The 10,962-nt window shown below is 39.9% G+C and overlaps 1 protein-coding gene across 1 annotated transcript; it reads right to left on the bottom strand.

The window, feature by feature from the left end:
* Positions 1-1,172: 1,172 nt before the first annotated feature.
* Positions 1,173-4,137, bottom strand: LOC146692032 (serine/threonine-protein kinase pim-1-like). The gene is made up of 9 exons (XM_085431945.1): positions 3,835-4,137; positions 3,206-3,442; positions 2,955-3,080; positions 2,737-2,831; positions 2,551-2,598; positions 2,248-2,466; positions 1,978-2,158; positions 1,721-1,891; positions 1,173-1,631 (listed from the first exon to the last, which is right to left on the bottom strand). Exons 1-9 carry the CDS (start codon positions 3,893-3,895, stop codon positions 1,540-1,542), a joined length of 1,230 nt encoding a protein of 409 aa, XP_085288071.1. The 5' UTR covers positions 3,896-4,137; the 3' UTR covers positions 1,173-1,539.
* Positions 4,138-10,962: the final 6,825 nt, after the last annotated feature.

Here is a 10,962-nt window from a genome sequence, read left to right as displayed (position 1 = left end):
TTTTGCAATAACTTAACAGGCCATTGTGGGAGCCAACATTCACTTATCAAAGACATATTTGTATATTCTGTGGGCTGCTTTATGGTTGTGTCATTTAGAAACATAAGCCACAACAGACTTCCACTGGAGAGTACTTAAAAATGTATTTTTATGTAAAGATATTTTAATAACTACTATATTAAGGGAGAACCTATTGTTACATGGATTAATTGTACAAACTGTAGAGAAATAAGTTTAAGCGTGCAACTTTTTATTCATTTTTAACTGTATTAATGTTTTTATGTTAATACAGCCGCCTCATATCTGTTTCCTCAGTGTTTTTTAAACCATGTACTCCATCTATGAGTAAGAACATGAATAAATTCCTTTCCAAATTTGTAGTTCTTTTTTCCAACACACAGATGAAGGTATTCTTTTGCACCAAGGCGTTAAAGAAATGCTAAGAAAAAATGAAAATACTACGTTGCAACCTGTGTGTGTGTGTGTGTGTTTATATATCTGTATCTATATAGATATAGATATATATGTGTATTCGTACCCTTTTTTCATCATCTAGTTTCCTGTGCCAGATCTTCTACTGATCCACTGAGGCAGACATGTAAAAAACATGAACTAAAGCATATTTCTGTATATAAACAGGACTTTAAATCTTTATCAACAGCTACTTTAGAGGAAATTCTTCAATAAACTGCAACCAAAGGCTCAACTCAGAGGACAAAACCCAACCTGTTATAAATAGTGTGACACTAAACTTTCTCTTGTGTAAAGTTACAAATAGGAGTAATTATCCACAGAAGCTTTTATACATAATGAAGTTATAATTCGTCCTGTAGAAATTGTACATTTAAGCTATATAGTTCCCTCTGTGATAACTCTGCTATGAATGCCTCTTATTAACTTTTATGCTTTTACAACCCACTATGAGCAAACACTCAGCAACAGTGGGAAGGAAAAACTCCCTTCTTGAAGGAAAAAACCTCTGGTAGAACCTGGAAATCTGTCTAAACTAGTTGGGGGTTAGAGCAACAGATGCAAGTCTTCAGATCATTTGCAGTGTGACTGTCTTTGTGCACACTTTAACCTGATTCAGTTTTCTTATTTGTCAAAATGCACCATGGGTAAAAAAAACAAAACAAAACAAAATAGTAATGAAGGAGAATCCTCAGCAAAGATGAATTAAACAAGTTTTATTTTGATCCAATTTTACTTTAAGTAAAACACATCTTTATTTGATGACTTTAATGTCATCAAATAAAGACAGTTTTGATGGAGCTCCTGACCCAGCCCAAGCTCTCTATGAAGACGAGGAAAAACTCCCCAGGGGGCCAGATCGATGGGAAGAAACCTCGGGAAAGCCCATTCAAAGAGAGATCCCCTTTCCTGGGATGGCTGGGGGGGTTACAGGAAGTCCGAAAAAGCTAATTTTTTATTTATTTATTTTTTAAGATTGACCCATTCCTGTCCAACAGAAAAAAGAAAGGAGGTTACCACAATGTATCACACTTATATGATAAGGTGTGAATTGTGTGTTTGTGTGTGCTATCTTAGCCAGGGGTGAAGCTGGAGCTCCTCCAGTGTTGGGCGCTTCTCCGGGGCTATAGTTAAACATGCCTCCAAGAAATTCTGGCATTCTTGAAAGAAAGAAAAGATCAAAAAGATGAAGATGATAGTTCTAGTGATCCAAGGCATCAGTGAATCTGGAAGTGTGAAGTTTTCTTACCTGTGGACAGACGCTTTTTGATGCTCAGTTTCTTTGCGAGGAACCTCTCGGTACTAAAGTGCCGTGCATGAAGCGCTTCATACAACACCACTCCCATTTGCCACACCGTGGTGGGTCCACACCTGTAGCAGCTCCTCCTGTACCACTCGGGAGGGGTGTGAAGAGGAGTGCCTAACAAACAGACACAATTACAATTTCTTCTAAAACAAAAGACACAAATTGCTACATCTGTGAAAAGCAGGAGCAGAATATGTTACCATAGAAGACGCGATACAGAGATCGCTGTTTAACAAAGCAGCTCAGTCCAAAGTCAATGATGCGAACTCGAGGCACATCGGAGCCGGTCTCAATCAGAATGTTTTCTCCCTTGATGTCCCGATGAAAGATGTGTTTATCCTCAAGTTCCTTTACAGCATCAACTAGTTGCTTCAGAATGACCTGGAAAAGATGAAAAACACAATAATGAGTTAATGCTTTTCTGCCTTGATTGAATGCTGTACAGTCTAAGGCTCTCCCAGTCAACCTACCTTGGCCTTGTCCTCTGGTAAGGTTCTTCCATATTCTGCTTTGTATTTTTGCAGGTCCACAGCGGGGACAGGTCTCTCCAGCACCAGGATCAGCTCTTTGCCAAGGTCGAACCACTCCAGCAAGGACACAGGTGCTGATATTCCCACTGACCCTTCTGCTTCACCTGCAAGTTTAACCATAATGGCCACTTCCACCGAGAGCATCTTCCCGCTTTCATCCTGAAATATTACAACAAAGTGGATGATGAGGAACGCCGCATTCAATCCAGTAATGTAAAACTAATTCAAGTGTTGGACGCTTACCGCCACTTTGCAGTAGACTTTATTTTTGGGAATGTGTTTGATGGCAACCTAGAAGACACAGAGCATTGGTGAGCATTTCCTCAGTATGACATAATGAAAGGTGGAAACACAGCAGACGTCTCAGTTTACGATATTATCCATTATCTGCGTTACTGCCTGTCTTACTACCATCATCTGAACACTTACTGGAAAACGATCTTCTATCCGGTAGCCAGAAAACACTGCTCCGCAGCCTCCTTCTCCGAGCTGGTGCTCCTCCACATATCTGGCTTGGAATTCACCTGAACAGACAAAACAGCAAATCTTGTTTTATTACAGCTGTGACACAAATTACTCTCCTCTGTAGCCTAAATGTTCCTTTTGCCCTTCCCCTGAATATAAAACCCAAGCTGCTTGCTACTTACGTTTTTGGTCTGCCACTGATTTTTTGTCCTGGTCCACATTCCTTTTTTTTTTCTTGGGTGACTCTCTGTCGTCTCCCGTGGCCTTTCTTTTGCCATTTTTTGCGCACACCTGTTTGTTGTTCAAGTCTGGAGATGTGGAAAACACCAAAAGCATATCAGCTCACTGGATGATAGACACAAACACTAAACACCAATATCTTAAACCTAGCAACCACACTTAATCTACCCCCTTATTCAACTAATTAGCCTACCTTTACCAGAGTCCAACGAGGAGGATGCTTGCTCCTTGTCACCGCTCATATGGTCAAGAAGTTTAGCCCTCTTTGCTCTCTTTGTTGTGTCCTCTTCATCTTGCACAACCTTGCGCTTCACTCCTTTGACCACATCTGAGCTGGTGGAAGGACCAGCCTGCTCAGCGACCCTCCTCCTTTTCATTGGGGTCTTCTTTTCAGGACTGGCCTTTCTTTTAGCAGTCCTGCTCTTACAATCTATAAACGACAACAACACAGTGGTGAAAAAGAGTCCCCGACATCAAGACTGGAAGCAGTTTGATGGCAAAGAATTTGAAATTGCTTTTGCTTAAATGATCACAAGTTTAATCTTGGGATGAAAAAAATAACTGATCAGTGCGAGTTGATACTAGGTTTACTAAGTCTTAGATCTTGATGGCACTTGTTGGTCTGTTTTTACTGTTGAGTCCAAGAATAAACTTATTACATTATTTTACCAAAAGACCGGTAACCTTTCTTTGATTAGACATCTTGTATTAAAGCTATTTTCAATTAAACATATGATTCAATTGCTCCAAAAATGATTCACACAGTGTCAACATTTCTAGGATTTGGATTTTACCAGGATTTGATTTTATTATTTTACTTACCTTGATCTCCCGAATCTTTCTTATCGGCTGGAGTGGCAATTTTTCTTGTTTCCTTTTTCATTGTAATTTCGGAGACCCTTTAAAATCGAAAATGTAAACCGTAATGAGCTAAGATTGAGTTAATATTCCTTCAAATGTGCACCCTTCAAATGCTTGACTTTTCTAACTGAATTCTGTAAGTGAGCTTTATAAGTAAACTCTGGAAACTACGGCAACACAACATAGAATCTTGCCTTTCAGTGACTTCACTGACTGCCAGTAGTTCAAAGTAGTTTACAGAAAAACACTGGCAGACAAAGCCATAATATTTCTTATAATTCAATCATTTCATATCAATTAAACAGTTTCTTTCATTATCTTTCATCATTTGTATAAAGACCTCATCTATGGATGACAGTATGAAGATTTGTGGTTGACCACACACATTATAATAAACACAGTGTCAGCTACATTGTCATCTGATTTAAAGTATTTATTATGTACATTTAACTGTCATGGTAGTGAGTCTGTGACCCAGTGTTTTGTGTTTGTTCATTTATATTCATTGATTATTCTTATGTATGTTTTTGGTTCTCTTTATTGTTTTCTTCTTGTGTTATATTCTTAGGCTTTAGGTTTCTGTTACTTTGCCTTGCCCCTGTGTCCCACGTGTCATGTCTAGTCACTCTTGTTTCCATGTTCCCCAATTTCTCCCCAGTCAGTCATGTCTCTGTGTCAACTCTGTGTCTTTGTAAAAGTCTCTTGTTTGCTGTTTTACTTTGATAGTCATGTGTGCTGTGTTAGTGTTTTCATGTCTGTGAAGGTTCTCAGTCATCTAGGTCATCGTAGTCTAAGGAGTTTGGAAAGAAAGCGTCTGGACTTGAAGTTGCTTGAAGATGTTTCACCTTCTCGGATGAAAAGAACTTAAACTTTGCTTGAACATCTTCAAGCAACTTAAAGAAGTCCAGACGTTTTCTTTCTAAGCTCCTTAGACTATGTTAGTGTTTTCAGTTTTCCTTCCCCATGGTCTTGTTGTTTGTGATTTCTCGCAGCTGTGCTCTCATCCTGTGTCTTATTCCCTCATTTATCCCTCTGTGTATTTAAGCCCATTGTTTTCCTCTGTTTGCTGTTGGGTTATCTGTGTATCATCCATGACAATTAAATGAAATAGCAAATGCAACTACAATTTCAATGAGATTCATTCCTGGCATTCTACTGCGGTGGCTGAAAGTAGACACCAAGCATTATCACTGTAACTGATGTAAATATTGGACTTGGAGGGGATTCGTCTGATAGACTGATGCAAACATTACTGTGAGGAAATTTTTGAATCTCCCAATTTTCTTTCTTTCTGAAAGAAAGAAAGTTGGTTACTGTATCACATTTGTATGGCAAGATGTGAATTCAGTATGCGTGTGTGTTTGTGTCAGAGAGGAGTTTATCTGAGCCAGGGGTAAAGCAGGAGGTCCTCCAGCATTGGGCACTTCTCCAGGACTTTGTTAAAACTTGTTTTCAAGACGTCTGAAATGAAAGAAGGACAAGAGATATCGAGATGATAATTCCAGTGATTCAAGCGATCACATTGATTTTCTGCAAAATTTTCGTTTTGAGAGTCATTCGGCTGGGCAGGGGGTATAACACATCTGCAATGCAGCAACATCTGCTCTCTGGGCCTGTGTGAGAGTGTTATCTCAATGGCGGGAATGAGGATGTTGGAATTTGGCATCTCAGGCACCAACTCATCTCTTTCCTTAACCGGGCTCACCAGAGATTGGTTTCAGCCTCTCTCCATGCTTTAAGGAGGTTGAGTTGATAAATCTGACTGGCCCCTCCCCTGTCTGACCCTATCTCTTCATAGTCAACACCAATGTTCTCACCGTGTGACAATGAACGGTCCTTACCACTTGGCAAGTAATTTCGAGCTAGAAGAAGGGAGTAAGACAAGCACTTTATGTCCCTGTGAAAATACAACTACATTTTATCAAATATCACTAAGCAGTCCTTACCTTTAAATACAGCCTGGTTTCTTTCTCTTTCTTTCTATATCTCTGAGTGAAGTTAGCTCTCATTCTTTCTCTTCCTGTGAAATACAGCAAGTAGAGCTTTAGATAGCAACACACTGTAACACAGTTAGTGTTTGTTGAGGTGATAGAAATGCTGCATTTGAAATTACCTGACACAACATTTTACTCCCTTTTATGTTCACTCCTTTTTTTCTGAAGTACTGCAAATTATGGGCACGTGGGGTTGTTCAGGTGTTGTGCTAAAAATAAATAAATCAACACTACAGTACATGGTTTGTTCTTTCATCTCTTTTTATGCGACATCCTCTCCTGATTAAAACGCGACTGTCTTTCACTGTTTAGGCTCAAATCTCATTGTTTGAAGGCCTGCAGTGACGTGAAATATTAACTTCCCCCAAATGCGTTAAACCCAAAGTAACGAGTTTGTTTTGAAAATATACGGAGTGGAAACTACAGATATTTGTAGTTTTGCACGTCTTTCTTCCTCCACCAGAGGCCATAGGCGCTGTCGATCTTGTATGTCCTCCTGCAGCAACATCTCTGCGAAGCTGATGCCTTCTTGCTTGCAGGTTGAAGAATCTTTGGTGCGCCTCCACAATTCTTCTTTAATTCGCCTCTGTGTGAATAGAATAATGATGTTTCTGTTTCTGCCATCAACTTGTTTCCCTAAGCGGTGGACAATATCAACAGCCTCTTCTAAGTTCAAGTCAGGGGCAATCTTCTGAAGCGTTTGCAAAACCTTCACTCTAATGTTTTCGTCTTTGTCTTCCTTCACCCCTTTCAGTTTTAGGCACCACCTCATTCGGTAGCGCTCTTGTTCTCTCACTCTTCTTTTCAAGTCTTCGTTTTCTTTAAGCAGCAGTTCATTCGCATTTGCCAGTTTAACAACTTTCAGTTTGCAATCAGCTATCTCTGCAGCGTTAAACTCTACAGCCTTAGCCAAGCTGGCAACCATAGCTGCACTTTGTCTGTTTTGTTCCTTGATATCCTCCAGTTGTGCTTCAAATTTTTTGTCAAGTCCCATAATGGCTTCAAAAATAGTTTTATTGGAGATATCATCTTCCTTCGCTGAAGATTTTGTTCTTTTCTTTCCTCTGGCGGTTGTTTTCGTCTCCCTGTGAGGTGTCATGCCGAGCAGATGTCAGAATTGAGTTGACTCTTTTGGTGATTACAGTTTGTCCGGGCGGGCTGTGCGTCTTATTTCATCTGCAGACACGTCGTTGGATGAGGAACAGCTCATGTTGGCATCAGTGGCAGTCAGGATGGCGGCATCTTCCAGAGGGAAGGTCAGGTCGCTGGTCTCTCTGAGCAGGACGCTGTCCACCAACAAGCCCGGTTCCACGGCTGGAGATTACCCTCCTCCGGCTGAAGCCCCCGCTTTTCCCCCGAACAGCGAGCCAGCCGCGGCGCCTCACCCAAAAGCAGCGGCTGCTCCGTGCTCCTCTTCCCCAGTCAGGGCAGCCAGTTTGTGGGCATGGGCAGAGGACTTTTGAAATACCCCAACATTAAAGAAATGTTCACCATAGCCCAGAAGATCCTGGGTTACGACCTGCTGTCTCTGTGTCTGGAGGGCCCCGAGGACGAGCCGCAGAAAACCCCAAAGTAAGTGCCAGATAAATGTCTGGAAAAGGACAATAACTGCAGGTCCTGCCTTCTTAAATGTGGCCATTTTATCTTTTAAAAAAAAAAAAAAATACTGCTACAGTAATATTAATTTATATTTAAAATGTGCGCACATTATGTATGAAGGTGTGGATGAATGATGCTTGTTGTAAGAAAGCATTTTGAGTGCCCAGTAGAAGAGCATCTTTCAAATGCAAAGTTTCTCATTTCAACTTTAATTACTGCACATGATTAAGGCGATAAGAGTAAATAAGGCTTCCAACAGTGGTTATTTCTTATTATCATATCTTATTTTTATTGGTTTTATCAGTAGATTGTTGTTTCACTCCCACCAAAAACATCACCGTAAATAATCTTCTGATTCTGAATGACCATTTAAAAAAATAAACAAATTGTTCTGAGTTAATTTCAGTTACGGATGTATCAGTGACGTAAATGATATATTGGTCATAATCGGGAGGCTGTTACATTTTTATTTTTTTTTTACTTGTTTTGACTTGTCTTTCTGGGGCGATGAACTTTGCAGAAGGTAGAAAGATTTCTTTTTGGGGGTTTTTTTGTGCATTTGTTAGCAAGAAGAGGCAGTGCTTATTAAGCTTAACGCAGGAATGCTTTACAAACATTCAGAGATGGACTTACACACTTGCTTTACTTCTCTCGGGGATAACTTTGTCGGAGATGAAATGCCAGGTTGCTAGCGAAGCTCCAAATGCTATCCAGACCACCGACAGGTCCCGCATGCCACAGCCGCTCTATCACGTGATGCATACTGCTCCGACGTGCTAACGTTCTGAGGTGAGTTACGGCATGTTGCAAGTTTTGCGAGGTGATTTCGTGATATTTAATGGATCGGATTACATTTTTTATTTTTCTCCGATATCCGATCCAGTAATTTAGGTCAGTATCGGACCGATACCGATACGTAATATCGGATCGGTCCATCTCTAATTTATATAATGTCAATACTATCAAATTTATTCTGATTTATGTTTATTTATGTTCTTAGGGCTGCGCTCTTCTGGACAGAGATCTCTGATGTTGTTCCTGGGATCTGCTGGAGCCGCTCACCTAGCTTGGGAGTCACCAAACCGAGTGTTCCAATTACCACTGGGACCACTGTTACCTTAACCCTCCACATCTTCTCGAGCTCTTCTCTGAGCCTTTGGTATTTCTCAAGCTTCTCGTGCTCCTTTTTCCTGATGCTGTGCAGGGTGTACCCTGCCTCTCGCCCTATGACAGCTGGGATAGGCTCCAGCGCCCCCCGCGACCCTGAAAAGGATAAGCAGAAGCAAATGGATGGATGGATGGATGGATGAATTTCAAATAAGCTCAATGTTTGTTTATTGTGCTTTAGTTATTTGTTGGCATTAGTTTATTTGTAAAATGATCCCATGCAATACAATTCTACTGTACTGCATTCTTTTTTGTTATTTTTATTCATCAGTCATCAACAACAAAGTTTGTTTTGTTTGTTTGGGGAATGTATTTTTTCGATCTGTTAGTTTTTGCAAATAAAAAAACTTTTAGTTTTTGTATTTCTATTTCGGATAACAGAGAAGCATATTTTTAACATAACTGCTGTGTACTGTAAACAATCGCTTTCAAGCACATTCACAGATCATTACGTTGTGGTTTATGAGCACTAGTGCTAATCATTTAAACAAGTAAATGGCCTGCATTTGTATAGCGCTTTTCTAGTCCCTAAGGACCCCAAAGCGCTTCACACTACATTCAGTCATTCACACAATGGCAATAGCAAGCTACATTGTAGCCACAGCTGCCCTGGGACGCACTGACAGAGGCGGACACTGGCGCCACCGGGCCCTCTGACCACCACCAGTAGGCAAACATGGGGTTAGTATCTTGCCCAAGGATATTTGGCATGCAGCCAGGAGGCAGCCTGGGATCAAACCACCAACCATCTGATTAGTGGCTGACCTGCTCTGCCACCTGAGCTACAGCCACCCAATAGTAAAATACTTAAAACACATTCAAGTATTCTTGACAGAATTGCAGTGTGCAGAAAAGACACTGAGTAAATACTGTATATTTCCTTCCCATGAGTATTATGTCAGTCAGTTTGATCGTCATCATTTTTACAAATGATAGAAAAATATATACCATAATAATACAATAGCTACAATAAATCACACCGTGTTCTTAAAAATGGTTGTAAAAGAATCAAACATTTATCACTAGTGTCCTTATCCTCACACTTCTATATTTTCCTTCTGCCTTAAAAATATGTTTCTGAATAATCAAAGCTAAATGTAAATGAAGATGGTGTAGAAGCTCTAAACTAGCTTCAGTATAGCTTTATATATATTTTTTAAACTGCATGTTAACTACACTTTTTTTTAAATGATAAGTTAAACTGCTGTTGGACAGTTAGACCTGTGAGTAGTATCTATAAAATTTCTGTTATTAAGAATAGCTTGCAGCAACATATAATACTATATGTTGGATAGTTTGGTTTATGTGATCTGTTCAGGCTGATGTGAGTAAATGAGATGTACATATTTCAGTGCTTTCCTCTTTATGCCTTTAATAATGAAGATTAAAAAGGATTTAAAAATGGAGGATTTAGTGTTTAATAGCACATTACAGGGTTTCTTTTATGGGTCTTTTTTTTTTTGCATGTGAAAGTTTCTAAAAAAGCAGAAGTACTAATGAGGAGGTTTTTGTCACTGTCTAAATCACTGTGGTACAGCTGCACTGGCAGAGTCATCCCATGTCTGACAGTAATACACTGCAGAGTCTCCTGTCTCTGCTCGCTTGATAATGAACTGGTAATCAATGTTTGATGAGGACTTAGAGTTGAATCTGTCTGAGGAGAATCCTGTTCCAAAGCTGGGTGAGCTGCTAGAATGATAAAATCTTAGAACATACTGAGGAACCGTTCCAGGAACTTGTTTATACCATCTAACAGAATTCCCATCATCTCTCTCTATGTTACAGTTGAGAACAACTTCTTGACCTGGAGAAACTGTGTGGACAGCAGGTGTTTGGGTCAACACAATCACTGCATCAACATCTGCCAGGAAACACAGAAAAAATAGAAGTTTAAAGTTTAGCTCTAAATATGGACTAAAAAATGGAATAAGAAGATCTTACATGTTAGAGCAGTGATGAGAGTGCAGAAGGTCCACAGCATGTTGTCAGTGTGAGGTGTAAATGATCTTTACTGTTTAGAGATGTGAGTAGGAGAAGAGAGCTGGAGCTTATAAAGAGGAGAGGCAAACTAAAGGAGGAGGAGATTAAAGAAAACTACTTTCACTAATAGATTAAATGATTCATGAGCAGTTTCACATTGTTGTTCATTGTTGTTTCCGATTCATATTCATCATTCATGCTCAAGTCTGTCATAAAATAATATTCTTGAAAAAGTTGTTGTAGCTGTTAGTGTGGCTCTCATTTTGGCCTTCTGTTGCTGTAGCCCATCTGCTTCAAAGTCAGATGTACGGTGCTCCCAAACATGCTCTTCTGCATAGCTTGTTTTGAA

The sequence above is a fragment of the Copadichromis virginalis genome, linkage group LG15 (genome assembly GCF_057382275.1).
Source record: "Copadichromis virginalis isolate Kocher_CV1m ecotype Utaka linkage group LG15, C_Virginalis_male_GT1.1, whole genome shotgun sequence".
Lineage (NCBI taxonomy): Eukaryota > Metazoa > Chordata > Actinopteri > Cichliformes > Cichlidae > Copadichromis > Copadichromis virginalis.
This window is presented reverse-complemented; position numbering and strand designations above follow the sequence as displayed.

Coding starts and splice junctions, on each gene's coding strand:
- LOC146692032 (XM_085431945.1), bottom strand. CDS start 3,895: ATGAAAAAGGAAACAAGAAAAATTGCCACTCCAGCCGATAAGAAAGAT. Junction 3,443..3,834: donor GAAAGATTCGGGAGATCAAG/GTAAGTAAAATA, acceptor TGTCGTTTATAG/ATTGTAAGAGCAGGACTGCT. Junction 1,892..1,977: donor TCTGTATCGCGTCTTCTATG/GTAACATATTCT, acceptor TCTGTTTGTTAG/GCACTCCTCTTCACACCCCT.